We start from the raw sequence: 27,766 nt of genomic DNA, 5'->3' as shown, positions 1-27,766 counted from the left end.
GTGTGAGGCGCCAAAAAAAAAAAAAAAAACAACTGTTAAGATCATTTAAAAACTGGCTCAGTTCAGTCGCTCAGTCATGTCTGACTCTTTGCAACCCCATGAACTACAGCACACCAGGCATCCCTGTCCATCACCAACTCCCGGAGCCTACCCAAACTCATGTTCATTGAGTCGGTGATGCTATCCAACTATCTCATCCTCTGTCGTCCCCTTCTCCTGCCCTCAAATCTTTCCCAGCATCAGGGTCTTTAAAAATGAGTCAGCTCTTCACATCAGGTGGCCAAAGGATTGGAGTTTCAACTTCAATATCAGTCCTTTCAATGAACACCCAGGACTGTTCTCCCACAGAATGGACGGGTTGGATCTCCTTGCAGTCCAAGGGACTCTCAAGAGTCTTCTCCAACACCACAGTTCAAAAGCATCAATTCTTTGGCGCTCAGCTTTCTTCACAGTCCAACTCTCACATCCATACATGACCACAGGAAAAACCATAGCCTTGACTAGATGGACCTTTGCTGGCAAAGTAATGTCTCTGCTTTTGAATATGCTATCTAGGTTGGTCATAACTTTCCTTCCAAGGAGTAAGCATCTTTTAATTTCATGGCTGCAATCACCATCAGCAGTGACTTTGGAGCTCCACAAAATAAAATCAACCACTGTTTCCCCATCTATTTGCCATGAAGTGATGGGACCGGATGCCATGATCTTAGTGTTTTGAATGTTGAGCTTTAAGCCAACTTTTTCACTCTCCACTTTCACTTTCAAGAGACTCTTTAGTTCTTCACTATCTGCCATAAGGGTGGTGTCATCTGCATATCTGAGGTTATTGATATTTCTCCTGGCAATCCTGATTCCAGCCTGTGCTTCTTCCAGCCCAGCACTTCTCATGATGTACTCTGCATATAAGTTAAGTAAGCAGGGTGACAATATACAGCCCTGACATACTCCTTTTCTTATTTGGAACCAGTTTGCTGTTCCATGTCCAGTTCTAACGGTTGCTTCCTGACCTGCATACAGGTTTCTCAAGAGGCAGGTCAGGTGGTCTGGTATGCCCATCTCTTTCAGAATTTTCCACAGTTTACTGTGATCCACACAGTCAAAGGCTCTGGCAGTCAATAAAGCAGACATAGATGTTTTTCTGGAACTCTCTTGCTTTTTCAATGATCTAGCGGATGTTGGCAATTTGATCTCTGGTAACTCTGCCTTTTCTAAAACCAGCTTGAACATCTGGAAGTTCACAGTTCACGTATTAAAAACTGGTAGGGACTTAAACATATTAAATAGGACAGACTACTTAGTTCAAGGTCATAAAAAATGATCTGGTGCTCAGTCATGTTCGACTCTTTGCTGACGTCATGGACTGTATAGCCTGCCAGACTCCTCTGTCCATGAGATTATCCTAGCAAGAATATTGGAGTGGATTATCATTTTCTCCTTCAGGGGATTTTCCCCATCGAGGGATCAAACACATGTCTCCTGGGGCTCCTGCATTGGAAGGTAGATTCTCTACTGCTAAGCCACCTGGGAAGCTCTGGTGAGTACTGATACATAACTAATTTGGATGAATTACTAAGCAATTAGAAAATATGTCAACTCTTAATCCAACATCACATATACTGGGATTAAGATTTAATATAAAATAGAAAGAAATTTGAATAAATACATTTTAATACCAGGGGAAAGTATCAGACAAGCTATCGGAACAAGAACCATTATTAAACAGTTCAAAATAAATTTTATAAGGCAAATAAAGCTGAACAGAAAATCTATACTGTGAGAATAAACAAGTATCAGGTTGTTCCTAAACTATAAATTCCCTGGCATCTACTTACAGCAGAAGTCCATTCTACTCAAGGTTTTGGCACTCTTCCAACGATGAGTAAAAGTAACTAAACCAGAACTGCCAACACTGCATTAATTCCAAGATTTAAAATTTAATACATCAAGCTAAGATCCTGAAAGATTTCTATAAAAGATTAATATCGAACACTTTAAGATTTAAACAACATGAGAACTGTGGATCTTTCCCACCCAGCCCTGCACCAGAGATAAAACCTTACCAATTCCTCGATCCCAACAGCACAGAGATAAAACTAACACTGTAAGGGGGAAAAAATGGAATCATGCTCATAGGAATGATGATGAGATCAGCTAAGTAGTGAATATCCCCAAAGTTCATTAGTCAGTAGACTTTAACTACCTTAAGAGATCATGGTACTTGGATCACTTCTAATGACTGCACATTGGACATCAGACATTATTAATGCTTGAAGAGTCTTCTCAACTACACGCAGACCCTACCATAAGAAGTCAATGTTGAAGAGTAGTTCCTTCCCTTATTCAATCTTAGAAAACTTTATTTTCAGACATTTGATAAACTGAAAAGGCTTCTGAGAACTTACAGAGTTCAGACACAATAAAAGACTTAAAATGTGATATAAAGTTTTGAAGTAAATCAGAAATTGTTCAGCCTAAGAATTAAGGTAGTTAAAAGGATTAAACTTAAGATAAAACATATACAGTCATCATTCAGGTCACTGACCTCACCAGATCCATAGAATCTGGTAATATAGTCCCATAAACTTTGACTGTAATATTCATGAACCATGAAGAAAACAAAAATATTATATTCTTCAGTGTCAGCACCTCTGTTATAAACTAGAATAGGCTTCCAATATTTCCAGTACCTCAAAATAATGTCTAGCCACAGCTAAGAAACCTGTGCAACCTTGTTTTTCCAAACATTTTAAAATTATCATGCGTAGGTATACATACAGAACAGATTTTGGATCTCCTCTCATGGTACAGTAAAAGCTCAATAACACACTTCTCAAAATAAATTATGTCACCATACTGACATAATTTAAAAAATATTTTCCTATTTTATGAAAAAAAAAAAAGTTGATTTTTACCAATGAAATGGTAAAATTAGAGGCAACTATAACTTAAAATCACATAGCTTCTTAATGTTTTATTCATAGCATTCTTTACACAGAAGCTTCACTGATATTAAATTTACTGCAGCATCCTGTTGGTGAAGCACAAAAAATTACATTATAAACAAAGAAACAAAGCACTTTGACTTTTTAAAATTATATATATATTTATATCCAATTGACAAATAGCATCACAATTATTACCGTATAAAAAACTAAAAATCACCATGTAAGCTAAGGCCTAAGTTCTTAATCCAACTGTTCCCTTCTGTTACTATCTAAGAGATATAAGAAATTAAATTCCAGTACCTCAAAAAAAAAAAAAAGGGTCTATATTATTTACATACAGTATGGAAAATAAAAGCTGCTTTTTGGCTAAGTTAGATTGCTGGTACCTACATTATTTACATTGTAAATATTAGAGGGAGAAAGCACTACTAACAAATACCATTTCAAATGAAAATATATTTTGCCTGGAATTTTGTTCTAAAATTAACTGTATATCCTAAATAAGTGTCTGTTGAAGACAATTTGATTTCCCATAAATCTACTGAAAATTTAGACAGTTCCACTATGCTTCTTTATATTGCTAATCTAGATAGTGTTAAGTACAATATTGAAATAAGCACTGAAGCTTAAATGAAACGATGGCAACATGTGTGTAGATGGAATTTTATTTAAAACTGTAAAATATAATGCCTTAATATTTACCCATAATTATGAGACTATCTAATATTCTTTTCATCCTTTAAGAAGTTTCATATATGACAGGTCCCTAAAACAGTGAAACCTTCCAGTAACTTACCAGAAAAAAGTTTCATTATATTATTTTGCTTGTAGAATTACTTATCTAACATTAAAAAACATATCTAAACCCTTGGCAAAAACAAACGCAATCAATTCAGTGTAACAGACTGAGCTTTAAACTGTATTTTAATTATCAATTAACTGTAACCTATTGGTTAACTGAACCAAAAGCAGAATTTTAAATGATCCGCTATGAAACTTTTCAAATCAATTATAGAATGCATAGAAAAGTGGAGATAAATTTTGGGGAAGGTGTAAGGTAGTAAATGTGGAAAATGGTAAATGCTAGTTTTAATAACAAAAGTTGCACTAAATGTACATGAAAGTTAAATTAACACAGTATAAAAGAGAATAGCTTAAATAAACTGGGATTCACATATTACAATAGCAAAGTTATGACCGAATGAACTGAAGACATGAACAGTTCTGAAAATTCTCTTTTCAGCCTACTTCCAAAAGAAATAGTCAGGCTTTTTTCCTGTACATAGTTTTGAGCTTTGTCTATACCATATATAGTAGAAAAATAAATTCTTTAGCAACCTAGAAACAGTTTATAAAACTCTTACAGTTTAATTTTCTTTGCCAGACATGCTGATGTTAAACTGACAGCTATAAATTAAAGCTATATAGACAATAGGTATAAGTAATATAGAACAAGAATACTACATTTACCAGATTTTTCTTTTTAAAAATTACTGTACTTTCTTAATTCCTGTGTGCTTTGCAATAGGAATAATAGGGACTTTGTTTTCTTAGAAAAGATAATAACATGTAAGAGTATAACACAAATAAGATAATTTATAATATACATGTACTTCCACAGCAGCCTGGTTCATGTCAACATCTTGATTCTGAAGTCAAAATTAGAAGTACAATACCTAGGACATAACAGTTGGGAAAGACAGTATTTATTTTAGGAAAAAATGGAGCAAATCAAACTCTTAGGAGCCTCAAATCTCAAAACCATCTATTTACTATAGTATACATTAGACAACCTTAAAATTGCAGTATGAAGATTACAACATGGACTGAAGAAATTTTTCTTTACTACACAAAATATAACCTAGCAACAAAAATCCACATTTTTTTTTTCCTTTCTGGGGAAAAAAAAGGGGCATGGTTTGATAATGAACAAATTTTGAATAAATCCTATCAAAATTTACCTATGCCATTTAATTCTGAAAATTTTATCCGTAATTTAGTGTTCTGGTTGTAACTTTGCTAACAAAATGTTTAACCTCCAAAGCAGCAGTCATTTACAGCAAATCTGGTACCAACATCAAAGGAAAATAATTGTTTTACAAAACGGTGCAAAAGCCACTTTGGATTTTAGTACAACATATCACAGAAAGAATATGAATACAAGTTTGCAACTTTATATATACATACTCCAAAGAGGCTGTCAGTACCCAAAGTATTTTTATTGCTATATTAGCAATGGATTTTTGGATATGTTTTTTTAAGGGCCACATAAAAATAGATTCAAGGGACAGATTAAATTGAAGTCCTAGATTAAAATGTTTGGTTTAAAGACTTTTCTACAACAAATTTCATGTTTATGTATGAAAAGTTATATAACCTTATATGAAAATGTCATGAAGTATTTTCTACACTATACTAAATGTATTTCCCAAGAGGGAAAAAATTAAAATATCTAAAATATATTAGATTAAGATTACAAGACCATAATAGATCTTTTGAACATGCATCTGTTTACAGAATTAACAGTATACAAGATGTTGGTTTCATTATGGACTATAAAGAAATGAGTTGGTGACAACTATCCTTTGCACAACATTATCAACTCACTTTAGCCACAAGCATGTCCTTGGTATGTGTGTACAAGAAATATTTTCATTTACCCCCATCAAATCATCCACAGGTTTACTTAGAAGATGAAGGTGCAGAAATATGTTAAATGTATTTTTCTTTCCTTCAAACAACATCCCAAGCATGGCATAAGTAGCCTGAAATAATAAAATACTTAACTGGGCTTTTTAGTTATCTACACAACCTACTAAAAGTAAATTAAGTTGCTCAAATTAACACATCAAATAACAAAACCAGCCATAAAGCAGGCTGGAAAGCATTAAATGTTTCATATACGTGAGTTTTTAAATCATTTAATTTCTATAGAAAAATTTTATTCACAATATAATGTGACAGAAAATGCCACAGGAATGATATACTGATTGCAATAAGGTTGCATGCAACAGCAGCTTTGTATTTTATAGCTATTTTTGTTTATAAAAATTAAACCTCTCAGTCATGCTTATCACATGGTCTTAGTTTTGTAATGTAAATGAGTAAGGAATACCATACAGTTCAAAGAGGAAATGTCTCATCATTTTGAATGTGAATTATCTGTAAGAAACATGAAGTATACTACTGAACCCTGAAACATGCATGTCTAGATTTTCTTTTGTCCAATTTCAGGCTGTCTGCAATCCTTCTTACTTATATAATACCAAGAGGATCCGTCTGTAACTGTGGTTGTATCAGCTGAGGTTGCAATGGTGGTGGTAACTGAAGTGGTACCATTGGTTCTACCAACTGTCCTGGGTTTGAAGGTGGCGCTGGAGCCACAGTGTTTGCAGTTTCCACAATTTCTCCATTGTAAAAGAAAAACTGACACTGTTGAATGAATGTTTCAACAACGGATTGATGGATCTTGGTGGTAGACAGAAATTCTCGATTTTCAAAATCAGGTCTCATCAAAGTTGGCCAAAAACAGATGGATAAGTTGTCTGCTGTCATTAAGTTGACTTTATTATGTTGACTGACCCTGAAATTATGATATAAAAGAAAAATTAGAAACCAGTCAAAACTCATTACAATTAAAGAATTCATGAGTTGGAAATTGTTTCAGATGATTTGGCTTTACTTTTTCTTTTTTTAAATCTTAACTTCAAATTTGAAACATTTTCTTCTTGTGCATTCCATGTTCAACTACATTCTAATAACAGAAGACAGCAGTAAAATCCATTCCTTATGAGAATCAAAGATGGTTTTTACTTCCAGAAAAATTATTCTACTTCCAACCAGGAGACTTTTTAACTTTCAAAAAAAATTAAGTTTCTAGTATTCTAAAAAAACAATCTTTTTAATCATCAACTACCTTGCACATCATCACAAATTTCAATGACAACAGTTCACAGAAGCACATTCTACCTTAAAACTCTTATGATTTAACAATAAATAATTTACAAATGACCATATATTACGCAGGAAAATTTTATACTTAACTGTGCATATCAAAAAGTTTAGAACTTAAACCAAAGGACCCACATCCCCGAACATAGGAATTGTTCATCCGAGGTAAAATAAATGCCCTAAAAACATGTGTTCTGTGGTAAAAAAAAAAAAGGCATTATCTTTTGTTAAGAGACTAAATTAGAATAATCAGAATAAAATCAACCTTCTCTTAAAATACAGTGTATAGTGGGGCCCAGTCAGGTATGTCTATGTGGTAGTCAAATAAAAATTCTGAAAATGCCTATAAATCTGAAAGACATGAACCTGGGCAAGTCTAATTGTTGAGTCAAAACAAACAAAAGGGAGGTAATGTTTGAGTTGAGTAAAGGGTAATGGGTGTTAGTAAAATACTAGGAAGAGTAGTTCAGTCACAACAGTGGTTCTCAAATACTAGAAAGCAAAAGTAATAAAACAGCATGGTATTGGCATAAGAACAGACACATGGATCAATGCAACAGAATAGAGGGCCCAAAAATGAACCCACACATTTATGGACAATTAATTTTCAACAAAGGAGAATACACGATGGAGAAAAGACAGTGTCTTCAGCAAGTAGGAGAGCTGGACGGCCACATGTAAATCAGTGAGGTTAGAACACTTTCTCACATTGATATACAAAAAAAAAAAAAAAAAAAAGAAGTCAAAACGGCATTGGACTTAAATGTAAGACATGACACCATAAAACTCCTAGACGAGAACATTCGCAAAACACTCTCTGACATTGTCGTTTAGTCGCTAAGTTCTATCTGACTTCTTTGTGACCCCATGGACTGTAGCCCACCAGGCCCCTCTGCCCATGAGATTTCCCAGGCAAGAATACTGGTGTGGGTTGCCATTTCCTTTTCCAGGGGATCTTCCTGACCCAGGGTTCAAACCTGTGTCTTTTGCATTGGCAGGCAGATTCTTTACCAATGAGCCACCTGGGAAGCCATATTCTCTGACATAAATCACAGCAACACTTTCTCAGGTCAGCTGCCCAAGATAATAAAAATGAAAGCAAAAATAAATGGGATCTAATGAAGCTTACAAGCTTTTGCATAGCAAAGGAAACTATAAACAAAATGAAAAGACAACCTATGGAATGGGAGAAAATATTTGCAAACAGTGTGATCGACAAGGAGTTAATTTCAAATACACAAATAGTTCATACAACTCAGTAGCAAAAAAAAAAAAAAAAAAACACAAACCCAATCAAAAATGAGCAGAAAACCTAAATAGACATTTCTCCAATGACATACAGATGACCAACAGGCACATGAAAACATGCTCTACATTACTAATTATTAGAGAAATGCAAATTAAAACTATACTGAGATACCATCACACACTACTCAGAATGGCCATCATCAAAAAGTCTACAAATAATAAATGACGAACAGGGTGTGGCAGAAAGTGAACCCTCCTAAACTGTTGCTGGTGCAACAGTGTAAATTGGTGTAGCTACCATGGAGAACAGTATGGAGGTTTTTTAAAATATTAGAGTTGCCATATGATCCAGCAATCCCACTCCTGGGCATACATCCAGAAAAGATGAAAACTCTAAACTGAAATGATATATCCACCCCAGTGTTCACAGCAGCATTATTTACAAAAGCTAAGGCATGGAAGCAACTTAAGTGTCTATCAAAAGATGAAAGGATAAAAATATGGTAAATATACACACAATGGAATAAAAAAGAATGAAATGATGCTATCTGTAGTTAATGAATGGACCTAGAGACATACTAAGCAAAGTTAAGTCAGAAAGAGAAAAATACCATACAGTATCACTTATATGTAGGATCTAAAAAATAAAATGATACAAATGAACTTATTTGTTCAAAACAGAAACAAGATTCACAGACATAGAAAACCTATGGTTACCAAAAGGGAAAGGGCAGAAGAGGAATAAATGAAGACTTTGGAATTAAAAGATACACATTACTACATATAAAATACAAAAAATGATAGGGCCCTACTGTATAGTACAGGAACTATGTATGATATTCCATAATAACATATAATGGAAAAGAATCTGAGAAAGCATGTAATTGAATCACTTTGCTGAACATCTGAAACCAACATAACATTGTAAATCAACATTAAAAAAAAACAACCACCACCTCCCAGTGGTTCTCAGTGTCTATCAGAATCTTCTGGAGTGCCTGTTAAAACACAAGTTTGATAATTATGTCTTGAGTTGGGTCTGTTAATTTGCATTCCTAACAAGTGCCCAGGTTTTGCTGATGCTGCTGATTTGAGGACTGAATTTTGAGAAAGACTAAGGCAGTCATGTTAAGATGTGATAAGGAGCCAGGCACAAATTGATACTTTTTGTTAAATGCTATCAGTTTAATACAGTGGCACTGTATTAATAACGTGGTGGAAACGGAAAGGAAATTTAACAGAATAAGTTAGAACTAGGCCACTTAATGTTAATGTTTGGATTTTTTTCTTCAGGATATAAGTGATCTTTACAGAAAGAGTTTTCAAAATGATCACTCTGGCATTGTGATCAAAGGAGAAAGAAAAACTGGCAGAGAGAGCTCAATGAAAAATTAGAGTTCCCTAAATGAGAAATGATGAAATTAAAGCAGTGGCAGAGGAATGAAAAGGAAAAATAATTAGGAGAAAAAACTAATATGACACAGTAACTCACTGAATATGAAAGGTGAAAGAGAATATATTTAAAGAACAACTCTATGGATTAATTTTTGCAATCTGTCAATCACCTATTATATATCTATCATTTATTTCCTATACTAGAATGTAAGTTCCATGAAACGTGTGATTATTTTATTTACTGATATCTGTATAGCACTTATAAGAGTACATGGCACAAAGAGTAAACCCATTATCGTCAATAATTGAGTATTTCTTTTAAAATTTAAGTCTGGTGATAAAATTTCTCTATTCTACTTTCTAGTGGCTCCCCACACCATTCAGAGAAACAATCATGCAATGTTTTTTTTCACTGACACTTACTCCCTACCCCAACCCCTTAAATGTCAGTTGAACTCAACAGTGAAATTAGTGATATACATGAAAGCAACCTCCTTGTGAAAATATTTTGAGGACTAAAGCTAGTCCGTAGGTTACACTCTGAGTAGTACTGTCCTATCCTTCACTCTGCTCAAGCAACATATGCTTCTTTGCTATTCCTCAATATATCAAATGTGCCTGTTGTCACTAACTGTTGTTATCACTGGAGTCAAACACACTAAGTGTCTAACATAACACTGATGGTGGACCAGCACATGATTCTTTGAACATGCTCTTTCCTTTGTCCCTTTTCCATATTATTTTTTAATGAAGTTTAATTCTTATTTCAGTACTTCAATCAAACTATAAAATAATATGTTCATATACCATCCCAACATTCCATACGAGATAAGCTCTCTTCTAGTACCCTGTACACATCTGTTAAAGCATGAACCACCTGTATGGTAATTTTCAAAAGAGGAAATTCCACTACCTATACTGCAATGTTATATATGCTGGTATTTTCTCAGAGAGGGAGACTTCAGAGAAGTTACTAGAAATGTTTATAATTTTATGCTACACTGAAAACAACAAAACTTTAATATTCTCTTTTAAGAGCTACAGACTGAAATGTACTTGTTTTGGACACTGACATTATTAGCTTAAAAAAACCAAACATGAGTTCATTACAATGTTAGTAGAAAATATTGTGAAGGGTGGACTCTCACTCTCAATAACAACTCTGTGAGGTGTTATTCTTCTCACCCTTATACAGTCAAGAAAATCAAGACTTCAGTTCAGTTCAGTTGCTCAGTCGTGTCCGACTCTTTGAGACCCCATGAATTGCAGCACGCCAGGCCTCCCTGTCCATCACTAACTCCTGGAGTTCACTCAAACTCAGTTCCATCAAGTCGGTGATGCCGTCCAGCCATCTCATCCTCTGTCGTCCCCTTTTCCTCCCGCCCCCAATCCCTCCCAGCATCGGAGTCTTTTCCAATGAGTCAACTCTTCGCATGAGGTGGCCAAAGTACTGGAGTTTCAGCTTTAGAATCATTCCTTCCAAAGAAATCCCAGGGCTGATCTCCTTTAGAATGGACTGGTTGGATCTCCTTGCAGTCCAAGGGACTCTCAAGAGTCTTCTCCAACACCACAGTTCAAAAGCATCAATACTTTGGCGCTCAGCTTTCTTCACAGTCCAACTCTCATATCCGTACATGACCAGTGGGAAAAACCATAGCCTTGACTAGATGGACCTTTGTTGGCAAAGTAATGTCTCTACTTTTCAATATGCTATCTAGGTTGGTCATAACTTTTCTTCCAAGGAGTAAGCATCTTTTAAATTTCATGGCTGAAGTCACCATCTGCAGTGATTTTCAAGACTTAGGAAGGGTTAAAAAATTTGTTCAAGGCCACAGAACTAAAAACATTTCAAAACCAAATCTATTTAACTCCAAAGTCTTGAGGTTTATCCCATTATACAATATCAGTATTTTCTTTCATTTAACGAATGATATTGGCAAGAGTTTCTTTATAGAGAAAAGCATGAACTTGAAGCTCTACACTATTTAAGGTTTTTGATATTGGATAATGTTATACATTTCAGTCAAGAAGGATGGTAATATGAATTCAAGTTTCTAACAGACTTTCACTATGAAGACTATCTAAACAAAACAAGCAAGATATACAAAAGAAATAGCACAAAAGAAGAGGGAATTAAAGCACTTAATAAAATTTGGATTCTAATCATAAGATGTGCCATTTGAGCATATGATTTCTCTTTAAATCTCAATTATTCCAACTTCAAACAGGTTGATTTGGTTAATTATCTAAGTGTCATTTTGACAAAAAAAAAAGTACTCACCACACTTACTTTTTATAAAATCATTATGTATACTAAAAGGGTCATATATCTTTCTTTAAAAAGGTTGATGAAAAACCTATTTTACAAATCCAGGAAAAAGTGATCTAGAGATTCAAAATTGAACTATCTGTTAAGTTTGTCTCTATCTTAAAATTATCCAATTTATAGTTATGTTGAAATCTGTAGTGCATTTTACTTGCAAAAACAAAAAATAAAAATACCTGTTTAGATGTGTTATTATATATCTGAATACATCATAGTTAACAGGATGAAATTTCTTAACAATTTCTTTCAGTGCATGAAGACGTTCTGCTTTATCCAGGATTTCTGTAAAAGTAGTGAGGAATTTGTATGAAACACAGACATTAAAAAATACTGATAAAGCTTCTTGCTATGCTTATTATATAAAACAATCAAGAATGTATATGAAATATGTTAGGAGAGGTAAACAAAAACAAAGAAAATGTAAAGAATCTGCTAATAAATAGATTATCATTTATTACAGTAACTCTTCAGAAAGCTAATAACTGAATAACTTGGGGATGGCGAAATCGTGTATTAGTAATTTTTTAAAGCAACATCTAACTAGGTACTGACTTAGAATCAACTAATTACTAACAAATCTGTTAAGCTCTTAATATTCATGGTACAAACAGTAAATATTTTAGGCTTTGTGGGTGAAACTATTCAACTCTGCAGTTGTACAAAAGCAGCCATAGACAATATGCAACAAGAGTGGCTTTGTTCCAATAGAACTTAAAAAAAAAAAATCTGAATTTCATATAATTTTAACATATAATTTTTTCTTTTAACATTTTCAACCATTTAAAAATGTAAAAAAAAACATTCTTAGCTTGAAAGCCTTCTGAAAACTGATGGCAAGCTGAATTTTTGGCCCACAGGTCAGTTTGCCAGCACCTGATTTAAAGCATCACCATATACTTATTTATAATTCACTTAGCTTATCAAACATCTTTTTTCACAATCACTACAGTGGTCAGTTACTTTTCAAACTTATGCAAATTATGAAACAGGATAACTGAAAGGCAGTTCTGCGATAAATAGGAGGAGAGAAGAGAGCACCCTTACTGCTTCTCTTCCTCATTCACTTCTTTCTTCCAAAATAATAGTGGGTTCCTCTGGAGGGGTCCAATCTGCATAGCAACTCATGGCAGGTAGTATGAATACCACTTACTGTGTGTTAGTCACTCAGCTGTGTCTGACTCTTTGCGACCCCATGAACTGCAGCCCACGAGGCTCCTCTGTCCATGGGATTGTCCAGGCAGGAATACTGGAGTGGGTAGCCATTCCCTTTTCTAGGCGATCTTCCTGACCCAGGGATCAAACCCAGATCTCCCACAATGCAGGCAGATTCTTTACCATCTGAGCCACCAGGGAAGCCCCAAAACCAAGTACTAACAAATTTCTCATTTGCCACATATCACTTCTAAATCAGCCCTCAATAATTTCCTAACTAGGAAAGTTCTAAGGCTATTGTTTACAGTCAAAAAGGAAGAAAATCTAAGCTATCAAATGGACCATTTTCCCAGTTTATATATGAGACTATGTATAAGGCAACTGGATCGTGTGCCAATATATTGAAGTGGATTTTAATTAAAAGAAAATTAACTGAGAACTCTTAACAATCAAAACCATAAGAAAGCAACTTCACTCTAAAGAGTCTGAAGACTTGGAATCAGAAAGACATATTGAAGAGAAATATTTAGAAACTAAATATTGAGAACACAGTAAGGATTAAGCACTAGGTTACCTGACAGTCAAATAGACCTTTTTTTCCTCATTTTCCAGATAACAAATGAGTATCTGCTAAGTGGAAACATCTGGATGAATGATTATGCCAAGTAAGAATCAATACTGAATAAATATTCATTTTCCTGTCTAACTCTCTCAAAAACTGACTTAAGACATGAGGCCAAAGTTAATTTCTTTGACTTAAAACATATTTAAAAAAAAAAACATACTTTACTGAAGTACGTTACAGATACATTCATTTGAAGAATTAATTTCTTTTTCCTAACAATGCCTTTGAGTTTGATTCAAATACAAACCTCAAACTTCCAGCACTATGATCTAACTTCTAGGAGCACCTAGTCATCTAGGAGGCTAGCTAAAAGTATTTAAAGGGAAAGAACTTTAATAGACAGCTCTAGAAGCTGAATTTTTATTTGCTACACATTCTACTGAATGACCTCGTTTAACACATAGCAACCAATGTACAAACCCACTACCATCACCCCTCTCAAAAAAAAAAAAAAAAAAAAGGCTTATACTTACTTGCTGCTTCCAGTAGCTCTGGATGAAGAGAATATGGAATTAAAGGATCTGGTAGATCTGCAAAGAAAGCTTTAAGAGCTCCAGCTACAGCATTTACTGTTACTTCCATTGATACTAGACTGATATTATGATCTACAAGACAAAAATTGAAATTAAAAATTATAATAAATTTAAATTTATAACAAGAGAAGTAAGCTAAACAGGTATTTGAAGATCCAAAGATATTTAAGTCTTCTCATTGATCACCTTTATTTAAAGGCAGATTCATCTCTCCCCCATTGTTTTAATGTAAGTTTGCCTGATAAAACTGTAGATAATGAAAGAGAAAACCAAGCAAGGAGCATTTTCTGTTACAATAAAAAACCTGTTAGGCTTATTAGTATACAGGCAATATTATTTAACATTTCTCTTCTCTTAAAACATTTTGTTTAATGTAAGCTATTTTTAAAATAGGTCATAAGGAAACAGAGACACAAAGATAGGAATCATACATATAAATTCAAGCTTCAACTTTTTAACTTATACTTTAAAAATTTTAATATAAAACACTTTAAACACTTATCAGTGAAGTTCTAACTTTAAATAAATAAGAACAGAACACAGTAAAGGTGTATTATAAGGTTAATTTGCTATTTTAAAGTCTTATTTTCCTTTTATAAATACAATGAATACTTATGATAAAGAAAAAAGTACCCCCATAATCAAGAGATAATCACTGTTTATACTTTAGCATGTTTCCTTTCATCCCTTTTCTGCTCATTTGAAAAAAAAAAGATGAATCACATATATATATTTTATATTGAATTTCATTTTTAAGGCATTATCCAAGGTTATTAAAATTTCTTTTAAATAATTTTTAAGGGAGCAGGAAACATTTCATTGCAATTTCAAGCTTGTAGAAATTCTGCAATAATAATAAAAATACAAAGAACTCACACATACCCTTAACCAAGAATCACCAATCTTTACATTTTGTTCCACACATAAACAATTTTAACAACTATAAAACATTCTCCCAGACATAAAATTTACATAATATTCTATTACTGAAGATTTAATTTATTTCATTTAAAAAAGCTATAAAGATTTTATGATTAAAAACTTGTATTTACTAACGCTTACTTCCTTAGGCAGGCTACATTCCTTGAAATATAAGCTACCCAATCAACATTTAACACAGTGTCTGGCACAGAAAATTCATCATATGCATTATCTCATTATTCTTCGGTTATTTTTATCACTCCCATTCTGAAGCACAGTGAAGTCGCTCAGTCATGTCCAACTCTTTGCAACCCCATGGACTGTAGCCTACCGGGCTCCTCCGTCCATGGGATTTTCCAGGCAAGAATACTGGAGTGGGGTGCCACTGCCTTCTCCAGGGGAACTTCCCGACCCAGGGATCGAACCCTGGTCTCCCGCATTGTAGGCAGATGCTTTACCATCTGAGCCACAAGGGAAGCCCAATTCTAGATTAAAAAGTTGCTGTTTAGAAAGATTAACTTCCAGAGATCACAAAGAAAGTAAGTGACTTCCCAGGTGGCGCTAGTGGTAAAGAACCCGCCTGCCAATGCAGGAGATGTAAGAGATGTGGATTTGATCCTTGGGTTGGAAAGATCTGAAGGAGGGCACAGCAACCCACTCCAGTATTCTTGCCTGGGAAATCTCATGGACAGAGGAGCCTGGCGGGCTGCAGACAATAGGGTCACGAATAGTTGGACACAACTGAATCAACTTACCACAGTAAGTGGTAGAACTACAAAACAAAACCAGAAAGTCTAAATCAAGAGACCCTGGTACTGATTATTCTTCCTTTATTACTTAGAGGTAAAATTGTAAGGATTTGATAAAGTCTAAACAGTTCTTGTAACAAAATACTTTTAAAAAGTGAAACACTAACAATACTCTTTCAAAGCAAAGCATACACACCCCCTTCTCCAACACTCAACAATTTTACCATTTCAACACATATAATCTTCATTATTCTATATGGTTATCTAGTATTCTGCTTGTAAACATGAGTGGACTCCCCACCTTTAAAACAAAATACAAACAACACTGCAATAAATTTATTGGTAGGCTTACATGAAGACTTGTAACAAATATTTACAAATGGAATTTCTCCAGCAAAAGCTATATAAAGCACCCATAACCAATAATACACAACACACCTGTTTGCCTATGCCCTACCAATAATCTTTTCCATTCTCATAATAAATACAATCTTTTTGTTTTAATTTTTATTTATTTATAACTGACAAAGGCCAAGCATATTTACATATGTATGTTGTTCTTCTGAAATTAAATTGCTTAATCTAGCAAAGAAAGTCCATAGCCCCCCTAGATTTGCAGTTTTTCTCCTGATTTTGTTTTATCCACTGTTCCATACAGAAGTTTTTACATTTTTAAGCAGTCCAGTTTATCATCTTGTTCATGCTTACTAGGTTTCATGTTAAGTTTAGGCCTCTCCCTACTGCAAGATTATAAAAATATTCACTCATTTTTCTCCCTAGTACATACAGTTTTCATTTTTTTCACTTAAATCTTTGATCTCATAATTAATTTAATATGAGTAGGAAATTCAGCTTTTTAAAAAATCCCTAATTAGTTGGCACAGTATCATGAAAGAAAAAAAACACTTTCAAATTGCACTTAAAGGTAAATCTGCATACACAAAGATGATGATGCATCATAACTCAATTTACTGCTTTTCCAATTCTGCTAATGGATTTACAGCTCTCCTGTTTCTTGACTCTGGTATCTGTCTGATTAAATACTCCTAATACTACTTCAAAACTTTCTTCCATAATACATGATCTTAAGGAGGTTTTCATATGAAATTTCAATAAGGAAACTAACAAGATGGTAATTTTGCCTTATGTAATTATCTTTTTACCTTGATCAAACTGCTTTTGAATATTGTCTTGATCAGTTTTGTTCCCACTAACACGGTAGAGTCCTTCAGTACATAATCCTAAAATAAAGAAAGAGACTTTTATACATGCATATATAAGTACAACAAAGAATATACTTAACCTTATGTACAACTTAGTGACTTACAAAATATGGTGGTAAATATTTTTAGGAACAAAATAATTTTGAACATTTCATTTAAAGTAAGTTCACAATGGACTATTTTAATTTTAAACCAGTTAGGCTACTCAGTTCCATGCAAAAAGTGAGAAGAAACATTCTTCCTATTTCTTTTACTAAATACATCTAATTTCCTGACTGTGATATATTGAAAAAAAACCAAAAGACACTGAAAGGTGAAGAGAAAGTGAATTAACAGCAACTCTAAGAACTTGAAAAACAACATGACTGAGTTCTCTGGGTTTTCTTTTTGCCTTATATTTCCTAGACCAGGCAACAGACAAGCCTGCAACCCAGAAACACTGATGAACACAGGCAAAAAAATAAAAACAACAATAAACCACCACTCAGAAAACCAACAAGAAAAGCCTGCTCTCTCTGGTGAAAGGATTGGGAAAGGTGTAGACTAGCAAGCAAAATCATTTTTTAATTACTGCCCTACTCCAGCCAAACATCGTGGAACCTACTCCTCCTCATTCACAACAATGGCAATCTACTAGCCAGCAGCAACAAAGGTGTCCCTCCCCTTTCAAGATGTCAGCAAGGGCTGATTGAAGTCTGAAGTTTTAACTACCACCTTGACCTAAGAGGTAACCTCCCCTCTCCACCACAGTGGTCAACAGAGGCTGGTGGAGATCAAGCAGGGTGGGGAGTCCAATCTTCTAGCCTCACTTTGTAGCAATGAGGCAGCCTTCCTCCTCGGCTAGTACAGTGTCAGAGGAGGCCTGTTAAAAATAGATTTAAATAAGACTCAAAGTTTCACAGCATACTATTCAAAATCTAGAATAAAAACATAATAAAATGAAAATCATTCATCATTTCAAGAATCAAGAAAATCTCAACCTGAATGAGAAAGACAATTAATCGACACCAATGCAAAGATGTCAGTTGTGGAACTATCTGATAAGGATTTCAAAGCATCATAAAACACTTTGGTGAACAATTATAAACACACGTGAAACATACTTCCTAACAGAAAGTATCAGCAAAGAAACAGAAATATAAGGAACAACAAAATGGAAATTTTAGAATCAGAAATACAGGAACAGAAACAACAAATTCACTGAATGCTATCAACAACAAATGAAGACAGAGAAATGAGCAAGTGATCCTGAAGACAAACAACAGAAATTATCCAGTCTAAAGAACATAAAGAAATTAGACATGGAAAAAAAAAAAAAGACAAGTTGCAGGGATTTGTGGGACAACAGATGAACCAAGATTTATATCATCAGCCCAAGACCTATCCCTATGTTCAATGGGAAACTTCTAAAAGAGACTCAGTTTGATAAGGCATTGTACTCTTCTGATCACAAGGAGGAAAAAAAGAATAGAATAGTGGATTCTGTCAAACTTATTTCCGGAGCAATATCAAAGGTGCTTGTATGGGACAATATATTAATCCCTTCTAATTTTCATCAGGTTAAAATATTTTATTAATATTTTGTTTTATAAATTTCACAAATATCTTTACATACAAAGATGTGAAAGGGGAAAAAAAAATGTACCTCACATTGCAGGAAACAAGTCAACATTGAGAAATTCATGAAAATAAAGGTAAGGGAAGATCCCCTGGAGAAGGAAATGGCAGCCCACTCCAGTAGTATTCTTGCTCGGAAAATCCCATGGACAGAGGAGCCTGGCAGGCTGTAGTCATAGGACTGCAAAGAGTTGGACACAACTGAGCGATTGAGCACAAACACACAAACCCGCAAAAAAGGTAGCAAAAATCCACTGACAAGTTTCATGGGTCAAAGTCATTAAATCCAAAGTTTTAACTTCAATAAAGCACAGCTGCTGCTGCTAAGTCGCTTCAGTTGTGTCCAACTCAGTGACAGGCTCCCCTGTCCCTGGGATTCTCTAGGCAAGAACACTGCAGTGGGTATAAAGCACAGCAGACACCACTAAATAACCAAAATTATCATTTACTGTGGGACAAAATAACATACTACTCCAACAACTCAACACTCAAAACATGAAGATCATGGCACCCAGTCCCATCACTTCATAGCAAATAGATGGGGAAAAAGTGGAAACAGTAACAGACTTTATTTTCGTGGGCTCCAAAATCACTGTGGACAGTGACTGCAGCCATGAAATTAAAAGACGCTTGCTCCTTGCAAGAAAAGCAATGACAAACCTGGACAGCATATTAAAAAGCAGAGGCATTACTTTGCTCTCTAAAGTCCATATAGTCAAAGTTGTGGTTTTTCCAGTTGTCATATATGGATGTAAGAGCTGGACAGTGAAAAACGCTGACTGCTGAAGAATTTATTCCTTCAAACTGTGGTGCTGAGGAAGACTCTTGAGAGTACCTTGGACAGCAGGGAGATCAAATCAGGCAATCCTAAAGGAAATCAACCCTGAATATCCACTGAAAGGACTGATGCTGCAGCTCTAATACTTTGGCCACCTGATGAAAAGAGCTGATATTGGAAAAGACTCTGATGCTGGGAAAGATTGAAGGCAGGAGGAGAAGGGGACGACAGAGGATGAGATGGTTGAATGGCATCACAGACTCAATGGACAAGAGTCTGAGCAAACTCTTGAGAGGGATGATGAAGGACAGGTAAGCCTGGCATACGACAGTTCATGGGGTCACGAAGAGTTGGATACGACTGAGCAACTGAACAACAATACCAACAGATATGACGCACTTAGATACAACAATACTTTGGTGGTATTTCTAACTAAAATGCAAAATTCGAATCCAATAATGAGGAAAAGAAACCTCAAACTGATGGAGAAAGAAAACGTTTATTTGTATAGTAAAACACCAATCCATAAACATAATAAAAATGATAGACTAACCTGACATAGTGACAAGCATTTATTTGCTACATAAAAAGGAAACATGTGTAATCATCCATGCTAAAAACCTTGCCTTCCTTTCACTGATAACTGAGTGATGTATTTTTTCTTTTTTTAAAAAAAAAGCAGCAACACCAACTTAATAATCTAGATGTGAATTAAATCATCCAAAGTATCCATCCTGGGCCTCCAAGTAATACAGGCATTAGAAATCTATACCAATATTCCAAAACTAAACTTAAAATATGTTTTAACCAAGTACTTTCACCTTTTTTTCTTCCATTAGAAAGATTAACCCTTACACTGCACAGAACTCATGATATCTGAAGTTCTAAAAGGGTCTAAGTTCTATTTGAGTTAATAGATATAAAATAAAAGAGTTTCACTAAAGTCACAAAACACACAACAAACAGTAAGGGAGAAGCAAGCTGTGTAGATCATTCATGAATTATATTGTTTCCATGGGAGGCGGCATCAGCAAAAGAGACGAAGAAACAAATTTTGGAGCTTGGTTCCCCAATAAAAGAAACTTAAAGTGAAAGTGAAGTCGCTCAGTCAGGTCTGACTTTTTGAGACCCCATGGACCAGAGCCTATCAGGATCCTCCATCCATGGGATTTTCCAGGCAAAAGTACTGGACTGGGTTGCCATTTCCTTCTCCAGGGGATCTTCCTGACCCAGGAAACAAACCTGGGTCTCCCGCATCATCAGTTCAGTTCAGTCGCTCAGTCGTGTCCAAACTTTGCAACCCCATGAATCGCAGCATGCCAGGCCTCCCTGTCCATCACCAACCCCCGGAGTTCACTCAGACTCACGTCCATCGAGTCAGTGATGCCATCCAGCCATCTCAACCTCTGTCGTCCCCTTCTCCTCCTGCCCCCAATCCCTCCCAGCATCAGAGTCTTTTCCAATGAGTCAACACTTCGCATGAGCTGGCCAAAGTACTGGAGTTTCAGCTTTTGCATCATTCCTTCCAAAGAAATCCCAGGGCTGATCTCCTTCAGAATGGACGGGTTGGATCTCCTTGCAGTCCAAGGGACTCTCAAGAGTCTTCTCCAACACCACAGTTCAAAAGAACACATCAATTCTTTAGCATTCAGCCTGCTTCACAGTCCAACTCTCACATCCATACATGACCACAGGAAAAACCATAGCTTTGACTAGACAGACCTTTGTTGGCAAAGTAATGTCTCTGCTTTTGAACATGCTATCTAGGTTGGTCATACCTTTCCTTACAAGGAGTAAGCGTCTTTTAATTTCATGGCTGCAGTCACCATCTGCAGTGATTTTGGAGCCCAGAAAAATAAAGTCTGACACTGTTTCCACTGTTTCCCCATCTATTTCCCATGAAGTGATGGGACCAGAGCCATGATCTTCGTTTTCTGAATGTTGAGCTTTAAGCCAACTTTTTCACTCTCCACTTTCACTTTCATCAAGAGGCTTTTGAGTTCCTCTTCACTTTCTGCCATAAGGGTGGTGTCATCTGCATATCTGAGGTTATTGGTATTTCTCCTGGCAATCTTGATTCCAGCTTGTGCTTCCTCCAGCCCAGCGTTTCTCATGATGTACTCTGCATATAAGTTAAATAAGCAGAGTGACAATATACAGCCTTGACGTACTCCTTTTCCTATTTGGAACCAGTCTGTTGTTCCATGTCCAGTTCTAACTGTTGCTTCCTGACTTGCATACAGATTTCTCAAGAGGCAGGTCAGGTGGTCTGGTATGCCCATCTCTTTCAGGATTTTCCACAGTTTATTGTGATCCACACAGTCAAAGGCTTTGGCATAGTCAATGAAGCAGAAATAGATGCTTTTCTGGAATTCTCTTGCTTTTTTGATGATCCAGCGGATGTTGGCGATTTGATCTCTGGTTCCTCTGCCTTTTCTAAAACCAGATTGAATATCAGAAGTTCACGGTTCAAGTATTGCTGAAGCCTGGCTTGGAGAATTTTGAGCATTACTTTAGTAGCATGTGAGATGAGTGCAACTGTGTGGTAGTTTGAGCATTCTTTGGCATTGCCTTTCTTTGGGATTAGAATGAAAACTGACCTTTTCCAGTCCTGTGGTCACTGCTGACTTTTCCAAATTTGCTGGCATATTGAGTGCAGCACTTTCATAGCATCATCTTTCAGAATTTGGAATAGCTCAACTGGAATGCCATCATCTCCACTAGCTTTGTTCATAGTGATGCTTTCTAAGGCCCACTTGACTTCACATTCCAGGATGTCTGGCTCTAGGTCAGTGATCAAACCATCATGATTATCTGGGTCGTGAAGATCTTTTGTGTACAGTTCTGTGTATTCTTGCCATCTCTTCTTAATATCTTCTGCTTCTGTTAGGTCCATATCATTTCTGTCCTTTATTGTGCCCATCTTTGCATGAAATGTTCCCTTGGTATCTCTAATTTTCGTGAAGAGATCTCTAGTCTTTCCCATTCTGTTGTTTTCCTCTATTTTTTTGCATTGATTGCTGAGGAAGGCTTTCTTATCTCTCCTTGCTGTTCTTTGGAACTCTGCATTCAGATACTTATATCTTTCCTTTTCTCCTTTGCTTTTTGCTTCTCTTCTTTTCTCAGCTATTTGTAAGGCCTCCCCAGACAGCCATTTTGCTTTTTTGAATTTTTTTCCATGGGGATGGTCTTGATCCCTGTCTCCTGTACAATGTCACGAACCTCAGTCCATAGTCATCAGGCACTCTATCTATCAGATCTAGGCCCTTAAATCTATTTCTGACTTCCAGGGTATAATCATAAGGGATTTGATTTAGGTCATACCTGAATGGTCTAGTGGTTTTTCCTACTTTCTTCAATTTAAGTCTGAATTTGGTAATGAAGAGTTCATGATCTGAGCCATAGTCAGCTCCCAGTCTTGTTTCTGTTGACTGTATACAGCTTCTCCATCTTTGGCTACAAAGAACATAATCAATCTGATTTCGGTGTTGACCATCTGTTGATGTCCATGTGTAGAGTCTTCTCTTGTGTTGTTGGAAGAGGGTGTTTGCCCTGACCAGTGCATTTTCTTGGCAAAACTCTATTAGTCTTTGCCCTGCTTCATTCCATATTCCAAGGCCAAATTTGTCTGTTATTCCAGGTGTGTCTTGACTTCCTACTTTTGCATTCCAGTCCCCTATAATGAAAAGGACACCTTTTTGGGGTGTTAGTTCTAAAAGGTCTTGTAGGTCTCCATAGAACCGTTCAACTTCAGCTTCTTCAGCGTTACTGGTTGGGGCATAGACTTGGATTACTGTGATATTGAATGGTTTGCCTTGGAAATGAACAGAGATCATTCTGTTGTTTTTGAGACTGCATCCAAGTACTGCATTACGGACTCTTTTGATGACCATGATGGCTACTCCATTTCTTCTGAGGGATTCCTGTCTGCAGTAGTAGATATAATGGTCATCTGAGTTAAATTCACCCATTCCATCATAGGCAGATGCTTTACCATCTGAGCCACCAGGGAAGTCAAAAACAACTAAGGAGCAGCCACAGTGTATCAGAATCAACTTCTGCAGAACTCTGGAATCTACTAAAAAAATTACAACCACCATTACAAGTTTTGGAGAAGAAATAAGCTTTAAACTGCCCAGCTACTACTCGCCATAGCCTAGACTGGCAACGACCATGAGGAAGGTAGACTGCACTTGGGGTTTTGGCTGCAAGTGTCAGAGGCAGGAACACAGATCTTGTTTGTAAAGAAATATAGTTGTAAATTTTAACTTGTCTGATGGCTCCCAGAAAAAAGAGCACAAGGGCTTGCCTATGTTTCACTATGCTAAAATATTTAAATATCTTATTTTCAACAAAAAATTTAAGAAGCACAGAAAAGCCAGTATGGTCCATTCTAGGAAAAAATATTAACAGAAACTGCCTATGGGGAAACCCAGTCACTGCACTTATTAGACAAAGACTTTAACCTTTAAAAATGCACAAAGAGCTATCAGTTCAGTTCAGTTCAGTCGCTGAGTAGTGTCCAAACTTTGCAACCCCATGAATCGCAGCAAGCCAGGCCTCCCTGTCCATCACCAACCCCCGGAGTTCACTCAGACTCACGTCCATCGAGTCAGTGATGCCATCCAGCCATCTCAACCTCTGTCGTCCCCTTCTCCTCCTGCCCCCAATCCCTCCCAGCATCAGGGTCTTTTCCAATGAGTCAACACTTCGCATGAAGTGGCCAAAGTACTGGAGTTTCAGCTTTTACATCATTCCTTCCAAAGAAATCCCAGGGCTGATCTCCTTCAGAATGGACGGGTTGGATCTCCTTGCAGTCCAAGGGACTCTCAAGAGTCTTCTCCAACACCACAGTTCAGAAACATCAATTCTTCGGCGCTCAGCCTTCTTCACAGGCCAACTCTCACATCCATACATGACCACAGGAAAAACCATAGCTTTGACTAGACGGACCTTTGTTGGCAAAGTAATGTCTCTGCTTTTGAATATACTATCTAGGTTGGTCATAACTTTCCTTCCAAGCAGTAAGTGTCTTTTAATTTCATGGCTGCAGTCACCATCTGCAGTGATTTTGGAGCCCCAAAAAATAAAGTCTGACACTGTTTCCACTGTTTCCCCATCTATTTCCCTTGAAGTGACGGGACCAGATGCCATGATCTTTGTTTTCTGAATGTTGAGCTTTAAGCCAACGTTTTCACTCTCCATTTTCACTTTCACCAAGAGGCTTTTTAGTTCCTCTTCACTTTCTGCCATAAGGGTGGTGTCATCTGCATATCTGAGGTTATTGATATTTCTCCCAGCAATCTTGATTCCAGCTTGTGCTTCATCCAGCCCAGCATTTCTCATGAGGTACTCTGCATATAAGTTAAATAAGCAGGGTGACAATATACAGCCTTGACATACTCCTTTCCTGATTTGGAACCAGTCTGTTTGTTCCATGTCTAGTTTTAACTGTTGCTTCCTGACTTGCATACAGATTTCTCAAGAGGCAGGTCAGGTGGTCTGGTATGCCCATCTCTTTCAGGATTTTCCACAGTTTACTGTGATCCACACAGTCAAAGGCTTTGGCATAGTCAATGAAGCAGAAATAGATGCTTTTCTGGAACTCTCTTGCTTTTTTGATGATCCAGCGGATGTTGGTGATTTGATCTTTGGTTCCTCTGCCTTTTCTAAAACCAGCTTGAACATCAGAAGCTCACGGTTCACGTATTGCTGAAGCCTGGCTTGGAGAATTTTCAGTATTACTTTAGTAGCATGTGAGATGAGTGCAACTGTGTGGTAGTTTGAGCATTCTTTGGCATTGCCTTTCTTTGGGATTGGAATGAAAACTGACCTTTTCTAGTCCTGTGGCCACTGCTGGGTTTTCCAAATTTGCTGGCATATTGAGTGCAGCACTTTCACAGCATCATTTTTCCGGATTTGAAACAGGTCAACTGGAATTCCATCACCTCCACTAGTTTTGTTTGTAGTGATGCTTTCTAAGGCCCACTTGACTTCACATTCCAGGATGTCTGGCTCTAGGTCAGTGATCACACCATCGTGATTATCTGGGTCGTGAAGATCTTTTTTGTATAGTTCTTCTGTGTATTCTTGCCACCTCTTCTTAATATCTTCTTCTCTGTTAGGTCCATACCATTTCTGTCCTTTATCGAGCCCATCTTTGCATGAAATGTTCCCTTGGTATCTCTAATTTTCTTGAAGAGATCTCTAGTCTTTCCCATTCTGTTGTTTTCCTCTATTTCTTTATAGGAAGCCATGAACAAAGAACCATAGAAAACCAGGAGAATGGTGACTTAAAAAATGAAGAATATTAATACATACAAATTCTAAAAGATGATGCTATTAAAGCACTGTACTCAATATGCCAGCAAATTTGGAAAACTCAGCAATGGCCACAGGACTAGAACAGGTCATTTTTCATTCCAATCCCAAAGAATGCTCAAACTATTACACAATTTTGCTCATTTCACATACTAGCAAGGTAAAGCTCAAAAGCTTTCAAGCCAGGCTTGAACAGCATGTGAACCAAGAACCCCACGGACTGAAGCATGCCAGGCTTCCCTATGTTTCACTATCTCTCAGAGTTTGCTCAAATTCATGTGAATTGAGTCCGCGATGCCATCCAACCATATCATACTCTATTGCCCTTGTCCTTCTGTCCACAGTCTTTCCCTAGCATCAGTCTTTTCCAGTAAGTCAGTTCTTCACATGAACTGGCCAAAGTACTGGAGCTTTGGCTTCAGCATCAGTCTTTCCAATGAATATTCAGGGTTGATTTCCTTTTGGATTGACTGGTTTGATCTCTGTGCTGTCCAAAGGACTTTCTCCAGGACCGCAATTCGAAAGCATTAATTCTTCAGTGCTCAGTCTTCTTTATGGTCCATCTGTACATGACTACTGGAAAAACCACAGCTTTGACTATATGGACCTTTGTAGGCAAATTAATGTTTTTGCCTTTTAATATGCTGTCTAGGTTTTTCATAGCTTTCCTTGGAAGGAGCAAGTGTCCTAATTTCATGGCTGCAGTCACTGTGCATGATGATTTTTGAGTCCAAGAAAATAGAATCTGTTAATGTTTTCACCTTTCCCCCATCTGTCTGCCATGAAGTGATGGGACTGGATACCATGATTTTAGTTTTTTGCATGTTGAGTTTTAAGCCAGTTTTTTCTCTCTCTCTTACCTTCAGCAAGAGTGAAGTTGCTCTTCACTTTCTGTCATTAGAGAAATGACTGCATATTTGAGGTTGCTGATATTTCTCCCGGTCATCTTCATCCCAGTATGTAATTCATCCAGCCCAGCATTTCACATAATGGACTCTGCATACAGTTAAATAAGCAGAGTGACAATATACAGCCTTGTTGTACTCCTTTCCCAATTTTGAACCAGTCAGTTGTTCCACATAAAGTTCTAACTGTTACTTCTTGACTTGTATACAGGTTTCTCAGAAGACAGGTAAGGTGGTCTTGGCATTCCCATTTCTTTAAGAATTTTTCAGTTTGCTGTGATCCACACAGTCTTTAGCGTAGACAATGAAGCAGACGTAGACGTTTTTCTGGAATTCCCTTGCTTTTTCTATGATCCAGCAGATGTTGACAATTTGATCTCTGGTTCCTCTGCCTTTTCTAAACCCAGCAGGTACATCTGGAAGTTCTTGGTTCATGTACTTTTGAAGCCTAGCTTGAAGGATTTTGAGCATAACCATACTACCATGCAAAATGCATGCGACTGTATGGTAGCTTGACAGTTTTTCGCACTATCCTTCTTTGGGATTGGAATGAAAACTGACCTTTTCTAGTCTTGTGCCAGTCCTGAGTTTTCCAAATTTGCTAACATATTGAGTGTAGCACTTTAACAGCATCATTTTTTAGGATTTTAGATAGCTCAGCTAGAATTCTATCATCTCCACTAGCTTTGTTTGTAGTAATGCTTCCTAAAGCCCACTTGCACTTCACACTCCAGGATGTCTGGCTCTAGGTGAGTGACCATACCATCGTGGTTATCTGGGTCATTAAGATTTTTTGTATATTTCTTCAGTGTTTTTTATTTTGTATATCTCTTCTTAATCTCTTCTGCCTCTGCTAGGTCCTTACTGTTTGTGTCCTTTATCATGTCCATCTATGTATGAAATGTTTCCTTGATATCTACAATTTTCTTGAAAAGATATCTAGTCTTTCCCATTCTATTGTCTTCTTTGCATTGTTCATTCAAGAAGGCATTCTTATCTATCCTTGCTATTCTCTGAAACTCTGCATTCAGTTGGGTGTATCCTTCCCTTTTCTCCAGTGCTTTCCTCTTCTTTCCT

The 27,766-nt window shown here is 36.4% G+C and overlaps 1 protein-coding gene across 2 annotated transcripts in view; it reads right to left on the bottom strand.

The window, feature by feature from the left end:
* Positions 1-2,951: 2,951 nt before the first annotated feature.
* ARHGAP5 (Rho GTPase activating protein 5) overlaps positions 2,952-27,766 on the bottom strand; it is a 65,956-nt gene continuing 41,141 nt past the window's right edge. For both annotated transcript variants that reach the window (XM_070775422.1, XM_070775423.1), the window contains exons 3-6: positions 17,009-17,086; positions 14,116-14,247; positions 12,042-12,147; positions 2,952-6,528 (exon numbers count right to left, since the gene is read on the bottom strand). In XM_070775422.1, the coding sequence (XP_070631523.1) occupies positions 6,201-6,528; positions 12,042-12,147; positions 14,116-14,247; positions 17,009-17,086 (644 nt within the window). In that variant the 3' untranslated portion in view covers positions 2,952-6,200. The remainder of the gene's footprint in view (positions 6,529-12,041; positions 12,148-14,115; positions 14,248-17,008; positions 17,087-27,766) is intronic.

The sequence above is a fragment of the Bos indicus genome, chromosome 21 (genome assembly GCF_029378745.1).
Source record: "Bos indicus isolate NIAB-ARS_2022 breed Sahiwal x Tharparkar chromosome 21, NIAB-ARS_B.indTharparkar_mat_pri_1.0, whole genome shotgun sequence".
Taxonomy (NCBI): Eukaryota; Metazoa; Chordata; class Mammalia; order Artiodactyla; family Bovidae; genus Bos; species Bos indicus.
This window is presented reverse-complemented; position numbering and strand designations above follow the sequence as displayed.